At 34.8% G+C, this 23,331-nt stretch overlaps 1 protein-coding gene across 1 annotated transcript; it reads right to left on the reverse strand.

The window, feature by feature from the left end:
• Positions 1-1,374: 1,374 nt before the first annotated feature.
• Positions 1,375-22,230, reverse strand: LOC107192288 (UDP-glucuronosyltransferase 2C1-like). The gene is made up of 4 exons (XM_015581506.1): positions 21,608-22,230; positions 17,690-18,120; positions 5,941-6,160; positions 1,375-1,657 (listed from the first exon to the last, which is right to left on the reverse strand). Exons 1-4 carry the CDS (start codon positions 22,228-22,230, stop codon positions 1,375-1,377), a joined length of 1,557 nt encoding a protein of 518 aa, XP_015436992.1.
• Between the last annotated feature and the right edge of the window lie 1,101 nt (positions 22,231-23,331).

A 23,331-nucleotide genomic window follows, 5' to 3' on the forward strand; every position in this document is an offset into this window, starting at 1 on the left:
TTCTTTAAAAGATAAGTAGTTCCAACTGTCGCAAAATTAATTTCTTGGTACATTAAGTTTGAAATTATTAATTGTTCCGTAATTCCTTGTTTATATGACGGAAGTTTAGGTGTTATATTGGATTGCGTTCAAATTCGTAAAAGGTATTTACCCTAATTTATAACTACACTTTTATTATTTGAATGCGAAACGCGCCCGGCTTTTCCGGTTTCCTGTTTTTCCTACTCCAAGCCTGTGCATTCATAATAAAGCGCGAATGATATAACGTTGGAATATGCAAAAGCTTCTTTTCGCAATGTAAGGCGACTCATATCTAATATAACAATGTTTTCTCTTCTTTCTTGGAACAAGAGAAATTTTAAACTCCTAGTTCGGACTACATTAATGTGCAGTCCTTGCACTTGCAGAAAATAAAGCGAAACTTTGTTAAATTTAATCCTACTTATTTGTTTAAATTTTCTTTCATGGAAAGTTGACGTAGATAATTCGGTTCACATGATTTAGTTAACTCCATTATGAAATAGAACGTGTAATAAGAAAAATTAATGTAACATGGACACACAAACACACATAAGAAAATTTTTTCTTCAAAATAAGCGAATTATATATATGTACAATCGCGACTCGTTAATGCTATTCGAATGATTCAACCATTCATATTCATTTGAGCAGGAAGGATAACTGAGGATAACGTATTGTAAATATTCTCATAGTCAATATTTCCTCACTACGTAATTTATTTAGTACACCTTATTATCATTTATTAACACTGTGCTTAACAGTTTAATTATTTTAAATTACTGAAAAGTTTACTGAAAAATATATTCCTTACTTATCGGTACCAGAAGTAAAATAACACATAAGACTCATAATTTAAAAACATTAAATAACAAAGTAAGTATTTGCAGACTAATATTAATGAATTATCAAAAAAATTATTTGTTATTTCTTATTTAAAAAAAACCACACAAACACTGGCTAATATTTCGAAATTATCATCTGCAGGACTTTATTAGTCACGCTTTGTTTCATAACTTTGCAAGGTGTTTTTGTTGCAGGTGCTATAATATTAGCTTCATAGTACCATTCTATGTTTAATTTTACACGTAACATAAACATCGTTAATCTTACATAAGCGAAAATGTTCTGTGAAACTATACTATGTTGGCGTAGAGTAACTAATTATAACTTACAAGATATACTACCATTAAGACACCGTACATGGCTGAACTGAGATTACATGAAATTATCTATTTAGTTTTGTTCTACGCCGATACCTAATTTAAATACTACATATGTGTGTCGATATAATAAGTTGTCCTTCTTACAAAGATTATCTATACCTAATGAATACTTCAAAAATTAAAATAAGTCTCAGTCGAACTTCTTGCGAGATCTTAGCAACCTTAATCGCCTCGAATGAAATAGTAACTTAACTAACTTGTATATGATCCAAATGACAATTAGAATCACAGCTGTTATTACGCAAACAATGTCGAGTAGTAGATACTGGTACCATGTCAGATTTGCGGCTTCGATCTTCAAGGAATCCGGTCCGTGTCGAATTAAATACTCTATCCAATACACACCTTCCTCGACAGGTGGAATTGGTCGATCTCTGAACTGCAGAGAAGCTCTCTGCGCCACTTCCCCGTAGCTATGACCCATGCAAAACAAACGAAGGTTTTTCAAAAAAAGTTTACACAAAAATTTGTTTTACATTGTAATCAGTAATATTTTTAGCAGAATTTTAATTATTACGGTAACACGAATACTTTTATGTACATTAGGTCAGCAACTAGCAATATTCCACTACACTAACAACCAATTAATAACGAGAGAATTGGTTATTTTTTTACATGGACAGCTTAAGTGATACTGAGTGGAACACCATGATACTTCGCATAACTTTTAAGAAGTTTTCGAAACAGAAAATATTATTAGATATGTGATTTAAGGGTGTTCGGAGAAGTCACATTTTTACAGATTAATGTATAAAAACTAACATTAAACAGAACTATGACTTTCGTTTTAAATGCTTTCATTTCAATAGAAATTTAACAAAAACTGTATTTCATCGTACGAATGTTTTTATTTTACTGTGCTTCCACATCTGTGTGTATCACAAATTCATAAACATCCGTTGTCAGTCATTATAAATTTATATAAAAAATCTGAATATTATACCGACTCTTTACAGATGGACATCTGAATATTTTCTGACTGGTAACTTTACGGTTCGGGACAGTGCGTCAGGATATTGCCAATATTAAACTTTTATCGTTTTGCAGGGTAGTATAACTTTTATATCAAATAATAATTATTGTTTGACAAATTACAATATATTAGTATTTAATAATTTTGTAAAAGACTTAAATAGTAAGTATGAATAATTGACTACATAACCACATTGCATTTTCACTGTCGATATTGCAGTTCCAGTCAGTTATTCGACTCTTTTTTCAAGATAAAATCGTTTTGTAGTATTACAGAATTACAGTATTTGCAGTGTCTTGTTCTTTTAACCGTATTTGTAAGCACTTGTGATTATACATAATAACATTATACATTTATTGCAACACTTTTAACGTTTAGTATAAAATGTCTAAGAAAAACAGAAAGCGTGTGTTTGATTATTATTTATCTGAAAGCGGCATTGAGGAAAGTAGTAACGATGTATTTTTCTTAGAACAATTCATTTTGATGTAGATAGTTGCAGTGATAAGTGCTTCTAATAATGGCAGCGATATTTTCTACAAGACACGGAAAATTTCGTTACTTTCTATATTTTTGTCTAAGGTAAAAGAAGTTTAACCTCAAATAAAAAGCAATATATACAACTTCGTCTTTTCCACTCAAATTCGCGACCAGGTAGACTTGCATGCGCTCTACATGTTTCGTCCATAAAGGGTTAAATTTCTGGAAGCGCGTTTGAAATAATACTCATAGTTCCCGAATGACTTTCAGTCCATCAGATAAGATAGGTGAACATCATAAGCATCAAGTTAAAGGAATCTATTCACAACTTGGTTCAAAGCAATAAGATTCAGCTAAACAAGCAAGTACCCCTAGTTTAACAGGTTCTGTATAGGCAGGGTACGTACAACACGCATCGTAATTTCATTGCATATCCTCCCAAGAGTTTGAATATACAACGGAACAATGAAGTTTTTGATGAACTCAACCGGTTATACAATTACTTGATAAAATTCTCATTTTATAACGGTGATTTTTGTAGTAGTAGTAACAAAGTTAATAATAACATAATTTTCGGGTAAATCAAATTGTACACATAAAAATTCGTTTGTATAGTAAATGACTATAAAAAATGTACATAAAAATGTATATAAAAAATACCCTTTTGGAGCTTCTATAAAATTAACCGAATTTAATTTGTTTCACAGGCAAATTTTCAAAACAGTTATTAAGAAACTATAATACAGTTAGCAGCCATCTGCAGGTTTTATAGTTAATCAAGGGAAGATGATCAACATCTGTTGGATTGATGACAAAATAATATTACCAGATTACAATTATATACAATTATAGATACCGTATATAATTTATAGATAGTACCAGTAAGAACTGTACCAGATATGCAATTTATAATTCTTTTTAATGAATGAATTCTGTTAACAGTAATGTGTGTGTTCATAAACCACTTAACCTTCATCTGCATTAGTTTCTTCCCATCAGACAATAGTTCAAACTACGTTGCTTTAATGGTTAGGAATATAATAAAATGTCTATTTTTGACCTATCATGTTGATTGACTTTAAAAAACCTATAAGTAGATATAATCACTGTCCATAGGTGGTAATAGTGATTTATAAAGCCTACTGGCGACAATTTTGTATTTAATGTAAAATATCATTGTCGATTGATACTAACGTTTTAAATTCAATCTTCTACAAAACCAAACATAATACGAAAAAGTTTTATTTTACATTTTTGAGTTACAGTGGGTAAAAAAAAGTATTCGTACACCCTTTAAAACAGAACAACTCTTTCAAAATTGGACCAAGTGACTTGAGTTATTTTGTGAACTTAGCAGGATTAGTGCATTAAATTATTGTGTTAACAAAATGTTGAAAATGTTGCAATTGGTCAGAATCGCGAAGAAAATAGTAAAGGTCGCTTTTTGCGACTTTTTTATCTGAGATTGTAATGAAAATTTAATCGAAAATTGTATCGAAATCGGTTAACGTTGTTATGAGATACAAACGGTTAAAAATGTTGAAAATCGCAGTTTTTTGCGACTTTTGACCTACAACTGTAGTACATCTAAAGATTCTTACATCTTTCGATGCCTATAACTCGTTTCTGTATTAACTAATTTCAATAAAAGTTGCAGCATGTATATAACTGACATAAATCTTCGAAATGTATTTATTAAATTTTCATTATAGTCTCAGACACAAAATGGTAAAAAACGACATTTACTATTTTCTTCGATATTTTAAAAAGTCGCAAATTTAAAAAAATTTTGTTAACACATCATTTAGTAAACTAATTCTTCTAATTTCACAAAGGAACTCAAGTCACTTGGTCCAATTTTGAAAGAGTTATTCTGTTTTAAAGGGTATACGAATACTTTTTTACCCACTATAGTTTTATGTGTAGATCTCGAAGTTTAATCTCTTGTCTTATGGTACAGCAAAAAATTATTTCAGGTACATAATTAGTTAATAGCAATAGGCACTGTATTAGATCGAATGACACAGAAATGTTAAAAAGTGTTGCAGAATAACACTATATAACTGTATTATCTAGTATTTATCCAACTCTACAGACTTTTGATTAATACTTCCAGAAGATAAATGTTTCTTAAATAATTTATTATTCTGTCCTAACTACTGGAAGGTTTCGTGTTCCTGATTAAAGTCAAAATCACTGTTTATGTTCAGATAAACACAGTATTCATCAGATAACGGTAAGGTGATTATTACAATCACTTTGTAATCATTTCATAAAGATGTGAATGCTTATGATTCATTCTAGACATTGCAGTGGATATCGCGGCGCTATTGCTGAGTCAATATTGACGTGCATTACCACAAGTAGCACGTTTCATATATCTTATGGAAAACAGTACGATTCCGTTTGCCACGAAAAAAAGCACATTTCATCGTTTTTTATGAACAGTAGTATGTTTGATCTTCCGCCGTGGAAACTAACATAATATTATACTGTTATACCACGGAGAATAGCACATTTTTAATTTTGTGGCGAAATCTATCACGTTTCGGCCTGTGATCAATTTAAATTATTGAAATGTATTTTCCATTGAAAAATTCAACCTTTGAAAATATTATTTGATAAATAATAACTCTATGCAATCATCAAACGGAAAAATATTACGTCAAGGACATAGGAAAAATATTTTCGTCACTAAAAACTGCTGCTTTTCGTACGGATCCACTGAAGCGTGTTGGCTTTCGCAGCGAAAGACGAAACATGCTCCTTTCCGTAGTCAGCCAATCCAACATGCTACTTATCGCGGCGACAAACAAGACATTATATTTTTTGTGACAACGAAGAGATGAGTGCTGCATTTTGTAAGACAAATAAACCTCCGAAAGATGGAGGTTTTTAATGTTTCTACGGAGAGCGCTGCCTAGATCCGTTTGGACTCTTATACTTCTGGCTCCGTAAACATATTTTCGATGACAATTATTTAGGAAGGCCTTTTTTATATTACCTAATATAAATCATTCGTACGGTAAATTCGATTTATAAATTGATGATTTCGATGGAGCTTTTAAAAACCCAAGTTCAAACAGACCCAGGGACCGTCTTCTTAGGGTTAATCGTGCTACTATACTATAAATTATGTGAATGAGCCGAACGTCTCACTTGTGTAACCTTTTGTCTCCCTTTCAATCATTATCCGAATCATGAAATTTCTGCGTGAGCAAAGAATGGTGAGCTTCTAATTACCTCTTGTTCTTAAGCATTTCATTCAAAGCGCTCGATATTGTCTCGTATGAAAGTCCATAGTAATCCAGCTCCAACGCTAGTCCTTTTTTCACGGAGTAGGCCACGTTCGAGTGCTGGTCTCCGAATAAGGGTATCCCAAGCATCGGAACCCCGCAATAAACCGCCTCTTGAGTTCCCAGCAGTCCACCGTGGGTGATAAACATCCTCACGTTGGGGTGACCTGTAAGTATTCGGGTAATAAGTTCATATGTCTCGAACATTTTCCATTCCGTTTTACATTCGCACAGTTTCATGAAAACAACTTATTATATTATGACTTAACCACCCAATTAGCTAAACTTTCAAAGGCAAATGTTGTCCAATGCCTGTTATAATGTTACGTACTCAACAGGGCTACAAGTTTGATGCAAGATCTGCTATCAACAACTTGCACTGAGATTGGCAGCAGATTTGCAACAAGCCTTGGAATATAGTCTAGTGTCACGTCCAGTTGTAGCCCTACTGATGAGTCTGGTTGGTGGTTCTGAGACGAAACGCGCCTCTCTTTTTCGTCCTCCAATCCATTCCTTTCCTTTCCTTTATTCTCGGACTGCTCCATACACTCTATTGCCTTTGGGCGGGAATAGGAGCAAGAACCCGAAGTAGCGTCGACGCCGGGATAACATAATACCCGGGACGTTACACTAGGATATAAATTGACCCCCGCCCCGCGGGCACGCGAGTTTATGGGGTCACGGCAACCAGGGCCGAAGGGTGGTACTGTGGGTACCACCCCTGTCGCAGTCGGTCCAAAGGAGACAGCGTCAAGTGGCGACCCTTCGAGGCTGTAGGTAGGTGGAGGCGTGGCCACAGGGGACGGGGGAGCAGTAGCCCCCCCCCTCCCCAGATAAGAGCCCCTCCCTCAATGAGGGGGGAGGGCAAGGCCGGTGCTGGTCGCGATAATGTGCTTCGGCGTTCCCGCGACCAGCCCTCACGCCCGAGAGGGTCACCGGGCGGTTTTTAGTGGGCAAAAATCCCACATAGGCCGTCTCCGCCCCCAGCGGAGACATTGCACCTTATGAAGGTTTTCCCCCGTTAAAAAAACAGAATGGTTGTAATTGACCTAGGTTAGTTAGCCTGGGTTGTGTTGCAGGACTTACTGCTAATTTTCTGTCAATTTTTGCTTTACCATTTTGTCAGCAGGCTGTGCCTGTAAAACCCAAGTCAAATGAGAAAACAGTATGCTATGATTTTTTTAGATAAATTTTGTAATTATTTGCTGGCAATTTGCTCGAAACTTGTATACAACTGGTTATCAGGGATATTACATTACGATCATTCCAAATAAAAGCTCACAAAAAGTGTAACTAAAACATTTTTTAGAATAGAGGATAAAAATAATGTTTACTGTGCAGTCTCTATTAAAACTGAATTATTAATTGAATTTGTGGAACATAGAAATGACTGTCAGGTGGGAGAGAATTCGTCAACATCATTTATGATCCTGCTATCTTATCTAAATCAATTACTTCGATTGCAAACGTTTGTATGCAGAGTGATTTGGAACTAACAACATACGAAGTGAAACTTGCAGGTAACGCCGGAACAAATTTGGACCTGCTCCAAGATTTAACCCAAACATATTCTCAGTTTCACCAACCCTTACCACCATTCACACATAATTCTCATGTCATAATTCGTTCTATAATACATATATGTTAGCGTCAATTCTTTTATGAAAGAAGAGGCACGTGGCGTCGGCTTGTTCAGAAGAGATTGTATCACCAATCGCTGGAAACTTAAACATATCATCAGTGTTTAGATTCGGTGGCGGCTCGAGTAGTGATATATTGTTGATTTCTCGCGGCCTCGGCGTCCGGGTGTTGCGTGGTGGCAAAAAGCCCGATGCTCTGTTGCCGGTAGCCACGGAGGCGCGTGGGATAAAAGATGTAAAATAAAGAATCTGACCACAGAGTAGGGAGAGTCGGTGGACTCTCTGGCAAGAGGACTGTGTCAAGAGACACGGCACTTACTCCAGAACTTCGAAAGAGAGTAGTTCTTTTAAATATCAAAGGTCTCGGATTAATATTTCTAACATATATATAGGGTGTCTGTAAATTAAGCTATTAACCTGCAAATATACAGTGGCGAACAAAAGTATTGGCACAGGAGGTATTTCTATACATAATGTTAAATAAATATGAAAAGAACGCAGTTTCTTGTTTAATCCTTTTTTCAAATATAAATCTGGAGTCCGAAGTTCAAATATATTACAAGTCATAAAAGTTAAATAGACCTGTAACAAAGAAAAAAAATAAAAACCACATCGTGCCTCGTTTTCAGCGGAACAAAAGTATTGGCACACCTACGTTTTTTTCATATAATTTATTATATTGTAAGATCTAATATTTGGTATTTACACCTTTTCTTCTAATAACTTCTTTTAATCGATTAGGCATTGAATTCACTAATTTGTTCGTTATCTTTGACCCTATTTTATGCCATTCTTCTAAAATTCTTTGTTTTAACTGTTGTTTATTCACAATATGGTGTTTTTTTAATCTTCGAGCTAATTCGTTCCAAATATGCTCGATAGGATTTAAATCCGGTGACTGTGGTGGAGTGGGTAACGTATGAGGTGTGCTGAAAACTATCCATTGTCGAACAATATAGGCGGTGTGCTTAGGGTCATGATCTTGTTGGAAGTAATAGTCGTTTCCGAGATATAATTTATTCACGCTTTTTTTAAGATTCTGTTTTAAAATGTTTAAATAAACATATTTATCCATTATAGTATCAATAAACACAAGCTCTCCTAGGCCAGAAGAGCTCATGCACCCCCATACTAGCACACCGCCACCCCCATGTTTGACCGTTTTACTGGTGTTCCTTTCATTTAATTCTGTGTTACATTGCCGCCATACTTTAACTTGCCCATCCGATTGATAAATATTAAATTTGCTTTCATCCGAAAATAAAATTTTGTCCCAAAAGTTTAAATCTTTATTTACATACATTTTTGAAAATTCTAATCTTTTTATTCTGTTCGTCTTACTAATGAGCGGTTTCTTTCTTGCGATTCTTGAATTATATCCGGCAGCTCTAAGAGTTCTACGGATAGTTATCGGATGAACTTTTACATTATTTTCATTTTCTAATTGTGCTGCTACTTCTGAAGAGGTAGTAGTAGGATTTTTCTTTATTGTGTTAATAATTTTTCTCTTCTCTCTAACGGTCAATTTTTGTGGCCGGCCACTTCTATCAGAATTTCTTAAATTTTCCGTGTTAGAAAATCGTTTAACGACACTTCTTATCGTAAAACGACTTCTATTTACTATTTTTGCAATAGCTGAGTAAGACTTTCCTTCTTTTGATAAATTCAATATTATTTTCCTTTCAGAAATTGTTGTCTCCTGCGATTTGCGACCCATTTTTGTGCGTTTTTGTTTTTACAACAATACTGGCAACAATTTATGATAAATGAACATCAAACTGAATCGTGGAACATTCGCGGGCATGACAGTCGTACAACATTCGAAATATTTATTTCAAATTTCCCTAGAAACATGAAATTTTTATGTGTGCCAATACTTTTGTTCCGCTGCAAACGAGCCATGATATGGTTCTTATTTTTTTTCTTTGTTATAGGTCTATTTAACTTTTATGACTTGTAATATATTTGAACTTCGGACTCCAGACTTATATTTGAAAAAAGGATTAAACAAGAAATTGCGTTCTTTTCATATTTATTTAACATTATGTATAGAAATACCTCCTGTGCCAATACTTTTGTTCGCCACTGTATGTACAGAAATAAGAAAATAATATTATTTAGATGTATATGTACGGCCAAAAAGTGTTAATAAAAAATTATAATAAAAATGACGAACACGAAGACAATAGCAAAGCGGGCTTGCTATTACAATAGATCGATAATTTTTATTTCATTTGTATCAATCTAAGCTGTACCTGAGCCAATATTTTGAAATTAAGCAACTTTGACATGAAATTCATAGACCACTAACACGATTATCCACGATTACCCCAACTTGTGTTAAGAGTACATAGTATTTTGAAAGAAAAACATTAGTAATAAATATTTTTCTTGGTCTCTAAATTGAAATATCTTATTTCACATTATTGTTTCTTGTGATTGACATAATGAAGCAAAGTTTAGAAAAATTGGTTGCAATTTTGTATAAAGTAAGTACTGTACACTTAAAATGTGCTTGGTTCATAAACCAATAAAATCAGTTAATATAATAAAAATAAACGATTCGCTGTATTTGTATAAGAGACATAAAAAGAGGATCAATATACGAGTCGATTGATTTGTATATTATTTAACATTCATACATACTTTAATATCCGAACATATAGCTGGACTTGCCAATTATGTATGTATATCGGGAACCATGTTAGTGCAAAAATCGATTACATGCAATGAGGAACATAAGTATTTATACAGTAAGAATGTATAAGAAAGAAATGATTTACTTTCTATGTGATAAATTACACTTTTATACCATTTTCTATATAATAAATTATACTCGAGTAGGTATATATGTACATAGACATTAGTAATAACAAATATACACATATGAAAGTTAAACATAATACTAATGTGTGTGTATAAGGTGATCCTGTCGCTGCGCAAATTCAAAGGCTGCAGTTGTTTGGTGCGACAAGGCCGTTGGTTTGCGCAGCGAGGGGATCACCCTGTATAATGTATAAATACATTTGTTCCTCGCCTTAGGTTACTGCCATGGCACATCAACATGAATAGTTTTGTTATTATTCTTTCAGAGGAAGTAAAGCATATAAGAAATTTACTTTGTAGCGTATGCAATATATGAAATACATAGTTCAAAACAGAATGAGACAAAAACATTAACGGAAGGTTAATACAGTTTAATACAGAACAATTAATAGAAAAAAATAGGTTTCTATTTCAGCAGAATATCTTCGAAATAATCCACAAATGTCTGTCTTTCAAATGTTTTTGAAAACACTTCGAATGGTTGTATAATACAGTAGACTCTAACTTTAATGTCACTGAACACATTGCCACATGAATCACTTCCCCTTCACACGTACTTTCACGCACACGCATTCGCTCTCCCACCACGTTGCGTTCGCCGGTGCATCAGCACGATCCAGCTTTTCCACAGGCGCTGAGGCCGAGGCCATGGCGATAGAATTTAGCATGGAGGGGGCTCTAAACTCATTGCCATTTTACTCTTCTACAGCCCTGAAAATGGCATTATAGTTGGAGTCTACTGTACTTTGATTTTGCAAATAAAAGTTTGTTCTTATAACATCTGAAATTCGTTATTATATACTTTTGCAACGAAAAGAAACTTTGTTCTCCATTATATAAATTCAGTACCTAACAACGAGTAATTTTTCGTAAAGTAGAACAATGTTATCTAAATTTAGTAGATTTACGTTAAAGTATGTAATTTTACTTTTACTTTACGAGATTACTATTACTAGACATTTAAAACAGAAGTGACAACAGAGCTTTTTCTAGTATTAAATTCCGCTTAAATTCAGCTTGCGTTAATTTAATCCCATTTTACAGCTATCGCTGCCATATTCATATGTCTAATTAATTAGGGAAATGTAATGTCTGTATCGCCAATTGGCGTAATTAATTTACATTTAACTATATGTCTGCGATTTTATTTGCCGTTATACTATATTCGCTCTTTAAGCCGTCCACGTGTTAAGCATATAAACAAGATAAATATGGGTTTGGTTGAAAATTATTCTTTATAAATTGATGTAAAGAACACCGACATCGCTATTTGCAAGCTGTAAAAGTAATTCCATAAAATTTTATTCAAATCAGTCTATACCTGTTATTCACGTTCATGTTCTGCTATTAGTTTATAAATTCACAACAATTATCGATTCGTATAAAGGAGACGGCTAAATACTTAATTGAATATCAAGCGCAGATATTTACGTGATATGCTTATTATGCCTCATTGCAAAATTCGTATAAGTATTGTTCTCAAATTAAATGATATATGTTCTGCATTTATCTAGCAGATAAACAATTTATACCAGAAACATAAATGCAAATAATTCAGCTCATTTGTTTGGATTTTATTAATGCTATCATTACTTATTAATTCGATGTTTGCTGTAAAATACGAATCAGAAAGTGAAAAAATAGAATTACGAAGCCAACATATTTGAAAATTATTGTTATGTACCGAACATTAACCACGGATCAAAACGTGGAGTAATAAAGTTTACCAATATAATGTATCGTTCTAATGTCACCTGCTAGTTGTCTAAATATTCTAAAATTATATTTTTTTGTGCTACAAGAATATTCGTGTAACTGTAACAAGTCGTATCTTTTTTTTGGTTGAAGGTAGAGAAAAATGTTGGAGGAAAAAGATTCAGGGAAGAAAGGTTCAAGGGGAATTATATATTTACGACCATATATTTTTCTCAAGTGCAATAATGCATGAAAAATTAAGAAACGGATATATAAATGTTAATTACTTAAAAAATAAAATGAGTTTAATAAATCACGTTCCTCAAATTCTGTAGCTGACGTAAAAGAACAAATAAAGAGTAACTTCCAAAGCACTAACCAAAGATCGACTTGATTCGGTTATGAAAATGATTACAAAGTATTGTACGAAATGTTTAGAATGTAATGAAAAGGCGTTTGAGCATCTCCTTTAATAAAGAGATTTTTTCAAAATATCCCGCGAACTAATAATTTTTCAACGATGTTACCCTAATATTATTTTACGAAGAATAGCAAGAACATTCGATGTGTACAAAAAAGGAAATTCCTACTTAAAGAAATAGTGCGACTGTAAAATGCACATATGCATTATTGTACTTGCGAAATAGATATCATCGTGAATATGTAGTCTACCGTGACCCTTGAACCATCCATCTTTTTTCTCTAATATTTTTTTGTAACTTTAACTAAACAAAATACATATATTATTTTTTTTACGGTTGCATGACTCACTCTATACAGGGTGTTCGACAACTAGTGGGAAAAAATTTAAGGGGTGATTCTTTGAGGCAAAATAAGACGAAAATCAAGGATAACGAAATTGCGAAAAATGCTTCGTTTGTTAGTTATAAGAGTTTACAAATTGACCGAAATCATGGCAATCCGCGCGCACGGAGTGTCAGCGGATCACGGCTCAACAGGGGCGTACAGTCACTTTAAAGACTCAACGACGTGCAGGAACAGTCGGTAGAACAGCTGTTTACTTACCTCGTAGAAGATGTCGATAACTTGTGCCCGCGGTATTTGAGTCGAATCCATTTGTATCGCATTAACTCTGATTACTCGATAAAATTCGCAAGAAATGTAAATATCTTCTTACGAATATTATCGAGTAGAGAGGGTTAATGCCCCCTCTAGTTGTCACGTATCACAATTGTCCTGTCCACGAGTATCCATGAAATTAATCCGCACACGCACGTACACCACAGAAGTCCGCGAAAAATGTCCACACACACTGAGCCATTGTCCCGTCCGCGAAAAATGTCCATACACACTGCGCGATTGTCCCGACCGCGAAAAATGTTCACACACTGCGCGATTAAGTAGACCCGCGAGCTGTTCCTCCGTTGGGTTTAACACTCTATAGGTTACACAAAACTAACACTCAAAATAATTAATTTAAAACTATTTAACACTAACTTTTATACTAATTTTTAACACGATATAATTAATAAAACCTACAATATTTAATAATACCTGCAATAATGAATAAAACCTACAATATTTATTAAAACCTGCAATAATGAATAAAATCTACAATATTTAATAAAACTTGCAATAATTAATCAAATCTACAATACTTAATAAAACCTACAATAATTAATAAGACTTACAATAATTAATTTGCACTATTTATAACGACGACATACGCGACACTACTAAATAATCACTACGTAATCGCTAAATAAACTAAAACTTAGTTTTCCGAAGATGAACTCTATTTGCTCGTAGAATGCAAAGGGCACCGTTCGGAAAGGACGACTGATATTGTTGAACTGATCCTCCCTCGTTAGGATCGATGTGGCGTAATAGGTCGATCCCCACTCTTTCATGGTCAATACTTTTTGGGAAGGAAAAACTGCATGGGAAAGTGTCTTGGAGGTCGCGTTTCTTTTCGTATATTCTTAGAGCAACATCTGTATTTTTTTCTCATACACCACTCGGGGCCTCGAGGCTACTTGGCCACGATGCCGAGGGAGCGCGCGTCTGGACATTATAAAACTGCCTCTTGTCTTCTGCAGGACGACCACCCGCCGATTTCCTGTAACGTCTTACTGCCATCGACGAAGACCTTGCCTATTGTGTTTTCGGCCGTCCCTCTAGACATTAACTTGTAAAAAGAACTTTCAACCTCGAATTCCAATTCCATGTTAGAAATGGTTCATATTACACCGAATGTATGTGTTTAACAATTTTATTTATTTTAGTTTCTTAGTTTCTTCATGCATCGTAATGAAGGTGCGGCAAATTTCATCTTAGTTTCATTCTAATATCATTATACGTTTTGTATGATCCATGTTAATTGCATATTATTTTTTTGCGGAAACAAGAACCTCAAACACTTGGAGTAAGATCGAAGTGGTAATAAAATGTGCAATGCACATAAAACATACAGTAAGTCAATATTTAATATTTCAGGAATAAAGATATTATCCTATCGAGCGAAGCTTCGAACGATAAGCAATTAACGCATGCACTCGTTTAAAAACATCGTTCGGCACCCCGCGACGGAGGACAAGCTCGTCCACACAGTCACCCCCTAAATGTAAAGTCATTCAGGTATGAATGACACCAGCCGCTTACGGTCGACCGACGAAGGCGGCTTGCTACCTGAGACGGAGCGCGCCGCTGTTTATTCCTGAAATATTGAATATGGACTTACTGTATGTTTTATGTGCATTGCACATTTTATTACCACTTCGATCTTACTCCAAGTGTTTGAGGTTCTTGTTTCCGCAAAAAAATAATATGCAATTAACATGGATCATACAAAACGTATAATGATATTAGAATGAAACTAAGATGAAATTTGCCGCACCTTCATTACGATGCATGAAGAAACTAAGAAACTAAAATAAATAAAATTGTTAAACACATACATTCGGTGTAATATGAACCATTTCTAACATGGAATTGGAATTCGAGGTTGAAAGTTCTTTTTACAAGTTAATGTCTAGAGGGACGGCCGAAAACACAATAGGCAAGGTCTTCGTCGATGGCAGTAAGACGTTACAGGAAATCGGCGGGTGGTCGTCCTGCAGAAGACAAGAGGCAGTTTTATAATGTCCAGACGCGCGCTCCCTCGGCATCGTGGCCAAGTAGCCTCGAGGCCCCGAGTGGTGTATGAGAAAAAAATACAGATGTTGCTCTAAGAATATACGAAAAGAAACGCGACCTCCAAGACACTTTCCCATGCAGTTTTTCCTTCCCAAAAAGTATTGACCATGAAAGAGTGGGGATCGACCTATTACGCCACATCGATCCTAACGAGGGAGGATCAGTTCAACAATATCAGTCGTCCTTTCCGAACGGTGCCCTTTGCATTCTACGAGCAAATAGAGTTCATCTTCGGAAAACTAAGTTTTAGTTTATTTAGCGATTACGTAGTGATTATTTAGTAGTGTCGCGTATGTCGTCGTTATAAATAGTGCAAATTAATTATTGTAAGTCTTATTAATTATTGTAGGTTTTATTAAGTATTGTAGATTTGATTAATTATTGCAAGTTTTATTAAATATTGTAGATTTTATTCATTATTGCAGGTTTTAATAAATATTGTAGGTTTTATTCATTATTGCAGGTATTATTAAATATTGTAGGTTTTATTAATTATATCGTGTTAAAAATTAGTATAAAAGTTAGTGTTAAATAGTTTTAAATTAATTATTTTGAGTGTTAGTTTTGTGTAACCTATAGAGTGTTAAACCCAACGGAGGAACAGCTCGCGGGTCTACTTAATCGCGCAGTGTGTGAACATTTTTCGCGGTCGGGACAATCGCGCAGTGTGTATGGACATTTTTCGCGGACGGGACAATGGCTCAGTGTGTGTGGACATTTTTCGCGGACTTCTGTGGTGTACGTGCGTGTGCGGATTAATTTCATGGATACTCGTGGACAGGACAATTGTGATACGTGACAACTAGAGGGGGCATTAACCCTCTCTACTCGATAATATTCGTAAGAAGATAATTACATTTGTTGCGAATTTTATCGAGTAATCAGAGTTAATGCGATACAAATGGATTCGACTCAAATACCGCGGGCACAAGTTATCGACATCTTCTACGAGGTAAGTAAACAGCTGTTCTACCGACTGTTCCTGCACGTCGTTGAGTCTTTAAAGTGACTGTACGCCCCTGTTGAGCCGTGATCCGCTGACACTCCGTGCGCGCGGATTGCCATGATTTCGGTCAATTTTTAAACTCTTATAACTAACAAACGAAGCATTTTTCGCAATTTCGTTATCCTTGATTTTCGTCTTATTTTGCCTCAAAGAATCATCCCTTAAATTTTTTCCCACTAGTTGTCGAACACCCTGTATAGTTTGAATGTGTGAAATGTTCATAAATTCTTCTTTTTGTTTCTACAATGTTATATGAATAATACTTCCTTCATTTCATTGTTTCAAATTCTAATTATAAAAAAGCTTTCGATTTTTTACATAAAAAAGCAGATTCTGTCTAAAAATCGAAAACGTGCAGATATACATATAACGTTGGACATGCTAACAATTGTGTTCAAAATGCAGCTGTAAAGAACCGAGAATAGTTATAATAAACCTCATTGTGTTGTCTTCTGCTGTAGTTCCCTTTTCGTGTTATTTTAATGGGTACTTCTAAAGTATGCATTGTATGAACAAATTTTTTATAGAAAATTTGTATGGTTTGGAGGGATACATTATGTAATGCATATATTTTTTTCGTAAGTGGAGGCATTTCGGAGATTTAAAGGTGAACTTCGTTTTTTACTACTACATATATTTTCTTATTCATAAATAACTGATTTACGATAGATCCCAGTTTTTCGAAATATTATATTTTTGTCGCCGGAAGTAGATGTTCTTATGACTAAATTAAATACTTGATAAGGAACCGTCATGCAGTTTTTTATATTCACAAGATTAAATAATTGATGCCTGTTTGTTTTTCGTTACAGTATGTATAACTAAAGAAAAGTAATAGTATTAACACATTAACTGCCACGATCGTCATCGGTGATAGATGCTAATCAAATGTGCCAAAAACTTCAATTTCTAAATAATAACATTTACAATATTGTGCGTATAATCAGCAAAGTGACGATCAAAATCACAAATTTAGTAGTCTACATATAAATATTTATATTTTTAACAGAAAAAACTTAAAGAAATGTAGGTATTTTATTATTAATAGATATACAAATTCGCGCAGCCAGCGTGTTAAATCCGTGAAATTGTACAACAATATCCCGAATTTTGATTAAAAAAGTGTGTTATCACCTTTCGAGACAATATTTCGTTTTCTATCTAGAAACAGTTTCCTCATAAATATCTATATAAACGCAATTCACTTCAAAAAGTTTAGCAACTTGTTAGACATAACGTAAAGCTTTAATCATAGATAACCCTGAGAGTTCGAGGTAAAACCGTTCGTTGGTCTTTTTGTAATTACCATTAGATAATGTTTCGGTCGACAGTTGAACCGTAGTGGATAGAAGTAAAAAAGCGTATATACGTACACAATATGGAGAGTTGGGGTGCCCATTCGATGCACTTAACGTTCCTGGGCAGGGTGGGCATTTTCTCTTCGGTGCACTTCCAGAGTATTTGCTGTGGTAGTTGCTCAAACGCCCTGTAAAAGGCAACGAGTACCTGCTCCGGCATGGTTGTCCCGTCTAGTTGCGATCCAAGACTAAAATAAATAACGCCATCTTCCCGTTGGTTGTCCAGATAATTCTGGAGATCCTTTGGCAACGGCGGTGGACCTGACAGCGGTATGTGAATCCCGCCGACATCTTTAAATCCAGGAGCCAGTGCACGCGGTGGGCTGATGGTCAGGTGTCCGTTTGCTAGGATCAAAGATATCTTTGATCGCAACCAATCGAAATCAGGTAAATTATCGCTGAGATATTTCTTCGCTATTTTATAGCTCGGTTTGTCTGAAAAATATCTACAACAGAATAATTTGGAGGTGTATAAGCGTTAATATGTGTGGAAACATAGGCGTAGCTAGGTTATCCATTATGGGGTATCAAAATTTATCTTAAGGTAAATTTCATGATATTAATTTCTCGTATGATAGTAAGGGCACAATCCAATTTTTTTCCTTTTGGGATAGGGCAAAGACCACTGTCTCCCTTGAGAGGGGGGGGGGGACAAATGCCTCCTGGCTACGCCTATGCGTGGAAATGGATCAGTCATTTTAAATTACCGCAATCTAGTTCTTGGACAAAAGAAAGTTTATTTTCAGAATCGTAGCGTTTGCACCATGAATGGTATTAAGCCAAAGTGAATGGTAGTTGATCTAGCTTGATCATTTCGAAGCAATGGTAACTAATTCGTTGCACTTGCATTTTAAAGGGGCGCAAACAACAATGGTATTGTATTAAGTTATTGAAAAAGTTCTAACATTTTTTAAGATACATTAGACAGGAATTTCATTGTATAAAAAAAACAATTTGCATTTCGTGTTACATTACGTCTGTTCACATTACAGTGTACAATAATTTTAAGGTATGTTCTGAAATTTAAACCGTCTTGTCCCATATCAACAAATTCCACAAAAAATCTTAAGAAGTTAGGTCTCAAGAAGTTAATTCGATTTCTATACCATCTACATAATATTTGTGAGACTACTTTCGTAAAGTATAAGAAACTCTTTCTTTGTTTTGAAGACAATTGATGGGCAAAATGTAGCTTTTTTCTGTAGTTTTTCAGGTTACTTCAGGGTCTTTTTAAATAAGACATTTTGTTTTTTATATAAAAGTTGAAAGAACATTAGTGGCCTAAATGAAAAATGAAATTCATTGTTTGATAATTATCATTGTTATCTGTACAGATTTATGATGAAGTAGTCATAAATGTTGTCATGATTTGAGAAAAGAAAAACATGTGATGTATTTAAGATAAATGCGTAATTTCGAAATGTTCGGAAATGTGCTTATCGCATGAACATTGGCATAGAAGATTGGTATCACCTCTGTGTATACCACGTGTTAATATTATACTACTCAAATGTTTTCATATAAGTGATAGGAACGGTAACTGAACCATCAAATTTGATAATTTTTAATAAACATTGGGAAGACGTACATTGATTTTGTGTGATTTTAATAAAGTTTTAAGAATGAAGATAATCTCAATGTTTTTACACTTATGTCCATAAATTACCAAACATTTATGCCATTAACGTAGAATAAGATCGACTTATGTCAATGATAGAAAATCACTAAAAGTATGAAATAAACAAAACCTTATTAATTTTGTACGTTATAAAGAAAATGTAAATCGTATTTAGTGTGTAAACAATGTTAAGTATGTGTTTAACCCTTGCGCGCTGTATGGGTTAATTTGACCCAAAGCATTATTTCCATGTTGGTTCAGGTCTAATTTAATTCAAAGAATAGTAATACAATACTTATTGAATAGTGCACGAGGCTTAATAAGTGTGTTCACTTCATTCGAAAACTCGTTCGGAAATTAGTGCCAGAACTATTTGATGGTAGTAAATTACAAGGACTGAGGGTAGTGTTATATAATTTATAGCCGATTATTATGTTGTAATTTTCTAAGTAATTGTGAAAGGTATTAGAGGCATGTTCAAGATCACTATCTCACGTAAGAATATAATACATTGTTAAGATTGCTTCCAAAAATTGTATCTTTGCTTTGAGTTTCATTTCCTTCGAAACAACCAAATTTTCTATACTTTGTAGACAGGTGTGTATGTAGAAAACTTTCTACAGGTAATATGAAAACGATTGCGGCAACAAATTCACTTATATCTGCACAGTCTCATAGAATGATCTTTTAAGTTTATAGTATAAGATATATCATTACACTATACAGAATTAGACAAATGGAAATTCTTCCTTTTCAATGTTTTGTATATGTAAGTTTATCACTTTGTATATACTATATGCATTATTTTAACGAGTGTGTTATCAATTTTTCATTGTGATATAAATTTAACATATCAAGATGATATATGGACTGAGCATATAAATACATATTCTTTCACTTAAACAGATATAAAGTATGACAACTGTTATCCTTATGCGCGTACACGTTGTACAACATACATCCATATTATGAAATATACACGTAACTGCGAATCATGAAAATTATGAAATTATTGACATCCCTAGTAGCATTGATTGGGAGTTCGTTGGGATATGGTTAGTGTTTTTGCCTACAAATTCCCAACATAGGGCCAACGACAAAAAGTTATGACATTTTGCCAACGGATAGAAAACGTTGGGTCCACAATTATTACCGTTGGTTAAATAACATGGAAATTTACAACGTTAATACAACTTTGAGCATGATACCGCGTCGGCATTGCAACGCGCTTTTTTATGTATACGAATATATATTGATTTATTATTGTTTTGTTTTATGTCATACAATGGCATTTGAAACAAAGAACAGAATGCTGCGTGTCACGACGTCAGCTGACGCCAGCAAATCAACCGAATCGTGCGTGAGTCACGTGAGTTCGTGAAGTCACGCACGCGACGGCGATCTTCATTTGCCTAGACCAAGTAATTATTATAATTTTAAAATGTACAAAGTGGTCGAATTTAATTCAATTCACGACGGTAGTGAAGGTGGAGGAGGCATCAGTGTTGTACGAGCAAAGTGGCTGACACCTCTCAAAAAAGAATGTGTGTGGCCACCGTATAAAGCCTTACAAGGAGGAATAATACCGGACGAAAATTGGACATTGTACGGTGTTAAAAGAATATTTGACGAAACTGGTAAGGAAGTACTTACATAGTATGTAAACAGTTACATATATAGATACGAGACACGTGATGATCTTTGAAAGTGGTAGGTGTAGATTTCGATCCATCAGTAATATGCAAAGTAATTGCTACTAGGGATGATAGGTGATATTGACATGATAAATTCATATTAATATTTGACATAGCCTGGCTGCACTTGATTGCAGTGGTACAGTTAAGAATCTCATAGAACAGTTTAATAATTGACAACATGATATTTAACCCTCAAAGACCACACTATACTACCCTACTGATTCGACCACCCATGGGATACCGTAACCCAGAACGTTCTGTTGCCTCCGTTTGAAATGTATAGGGTGTAACAAAAGGAGGCCGGCAGTCTCGCGCTCTGATTAGTCGGGATTTTTCGTTAATATCTCGTTAACAAAGCATCGAATAACATATTTTTGCTAAGGAAAACTTTGTCCCAACTCATCTCATAAGTGACCCACTTCAGGGACCAACAACACTTTTGTTATACCCTGCATAAGTAATTTAGTCACAAATCTTGTGACAAAACATCACACCCCTAACTTTCCACCCTTTACCGTTCAGAAATGCCAGGTGTCATCGGTCGGACTGAGTTACCATAACCCACTGTGGTTCCACATGTTAATCGTAAAAGTTGAAAATAGCAAAGACCAGTTTTACCTATAAAAAGTCTTAGTATATAGGAAATGCCACGTATTCTGAATCCTCTGAAAGAAGTTCATTTTGTCCGTAAGTCCGCTTAAATAATTAGGTATGTAGCTGGGGATCTCAGGATTTCTCATGATATCATTAGACCACGGCACAGCGACACTGCTGATCATTCCAACCACAACGGGTATATCTAAAGTGTGAGCAATACCCAGAAAACACTCAGTGGAAAAGATTTCGACAATGAACACGTCGAACTTCTCCTTGGACTGAATAATCTTCTGCATCTCCGAATGCTGGAACACTGGATCGCATATGACGACGCCGCAGTAGTAAAGCATCATTTGGAGTCGGGCCCACCATGGTGCATTCATAATTTTCATGAACGAGTCGCTATCATTCAACTTTGGCAGGTCCAAAGTGATTTTCACATCCGTGAGATTTGGCGTGGGTACCTTGCTCGGAAAATGCGTCACAGAAACGACATCGTGACCTTTCTCCGCGAGCCTCTTCACTACCGGCTCGTACACATTGTAATGACTCCTCCCTTCGAACGGGAATACCGCTAAAATTCTGGCGCCATTTGCACCCAAGTACAAAGAACCAATCACTGTCAATATCAATAATAAATTCATTTTAAACAACTCGAAATAATTGACTTTATTCTACAAACGGAGATAAGGCTGTTCAAAAATCACATATTAAGGCACTAACACGCGTCGTTACACTGTTCCGTGATAGTGTTAGAAGAAAACTGAACGCTGATACCGGAACGACGGGTATGATCCGCGAAGTGATCATTATATGGTGTATACCCAGGTTACTTGAAGTTATCCATTAATGCGATAAGAATCTGATAAAGTGTGAGCTTTGTATGTAAAAGCCGAAGATTTATTGACCTTTGATTACATTTTAACCGAGAAGTGGGGCCGATTTCGCGAGATGTAACATCATTTGTTTACGCAGCAGAAAATATAATTCGAATAGTGACGCAGGAAATATGGTATCGCCCAGAAAGTAATGTGAGATTTCTGCAGTAGATGATGCTTTTTGTATTTCAATGCAAAGCACTGCTGTTGATTAATAAAAGACATGCATATTCTAAAATCTGACACGTCACTACGTTCTTTGACAAAAAATCATTACGATTAGGTCAAATTTTGTTGCATTTACCTTGTTTTAGAATGAGTGCCGAGAACGTATACTTTCGGGCAGTTGCATATACTTTTTGACTTCCGTTCGTCTGTTTACGTTTCACAGGTTTCCATGTTGCATAAACGAATAAAATTCATAGTCTACTTATAATGTTACGTACTTATTAAAAGTACATCAGTTTTATGGGCACACAAAAGCGAAAAATCATTATTCGATATGGAGAAATGAAATACATATCATATGTATACATTCATATAGACGTTTCTTGGACGAATTAGTCAGGGCTTATCGAATTATTCTACAATCGGGGGTATCGATTAATTGCCTAGCTTTATAGAAGTTCCGAACACGAGTTACGATTCTCTAGTATTTTTGCGCGTGAGATTAAAGCGGTGCATTATTAAGAAATGCACCGGGGAATAAGAACACTACTGCGAGAAGGTTGAAAGCCAAGGAATATAAGGAACAGTCAAGTAAAAAATAAATAAGAAGTAATTTTCACGGTAAATTTGACCACAAAATTCTCCGAGTTCCCGATTATATTTGCGTTAGCACATCAAAATTTATAAAATGTAATTATT

Source organism: Dufourea novaeangliae, unplaced genomic scaffold (assembly GCF_001272555.1).
Source record: "Dufourea novaeangliae isolate 0120121106 unplaced genomic scaffold, ASM127255v1 scaffold294, whole genome shotgun sequence".
Taxonomy (NCBI): domain Eukaryota; kingdom Metazoa; phylum Arthropoda; class Insecta; order Hymenoptera; family Halictidae; genus Dufourea; species Dufourea novaeangliae.

Coding starts and splice junctions, on each gene's coding strand:
- LOC107192288 (XM_015581506.1), bottom strand. CDS start 22,230: ATGAATTTATTATTGATATTGACAGTGATTGGTTCTTTGTACTTGGGT. Junction 18,121..21,607: donor TATACTAAGACTTTTTATAG/GTAAAACTGGTC, acceptor ATTCTGTTGTAG/ATATTTTTCAGACAAACCGA. Junction 6,161..17,689: donor ACCCCAACTCTCCATATTGT/GTACGTATATAC, acceptor GAATACTTACAG/GTCACCCCAACGTGAGGATG.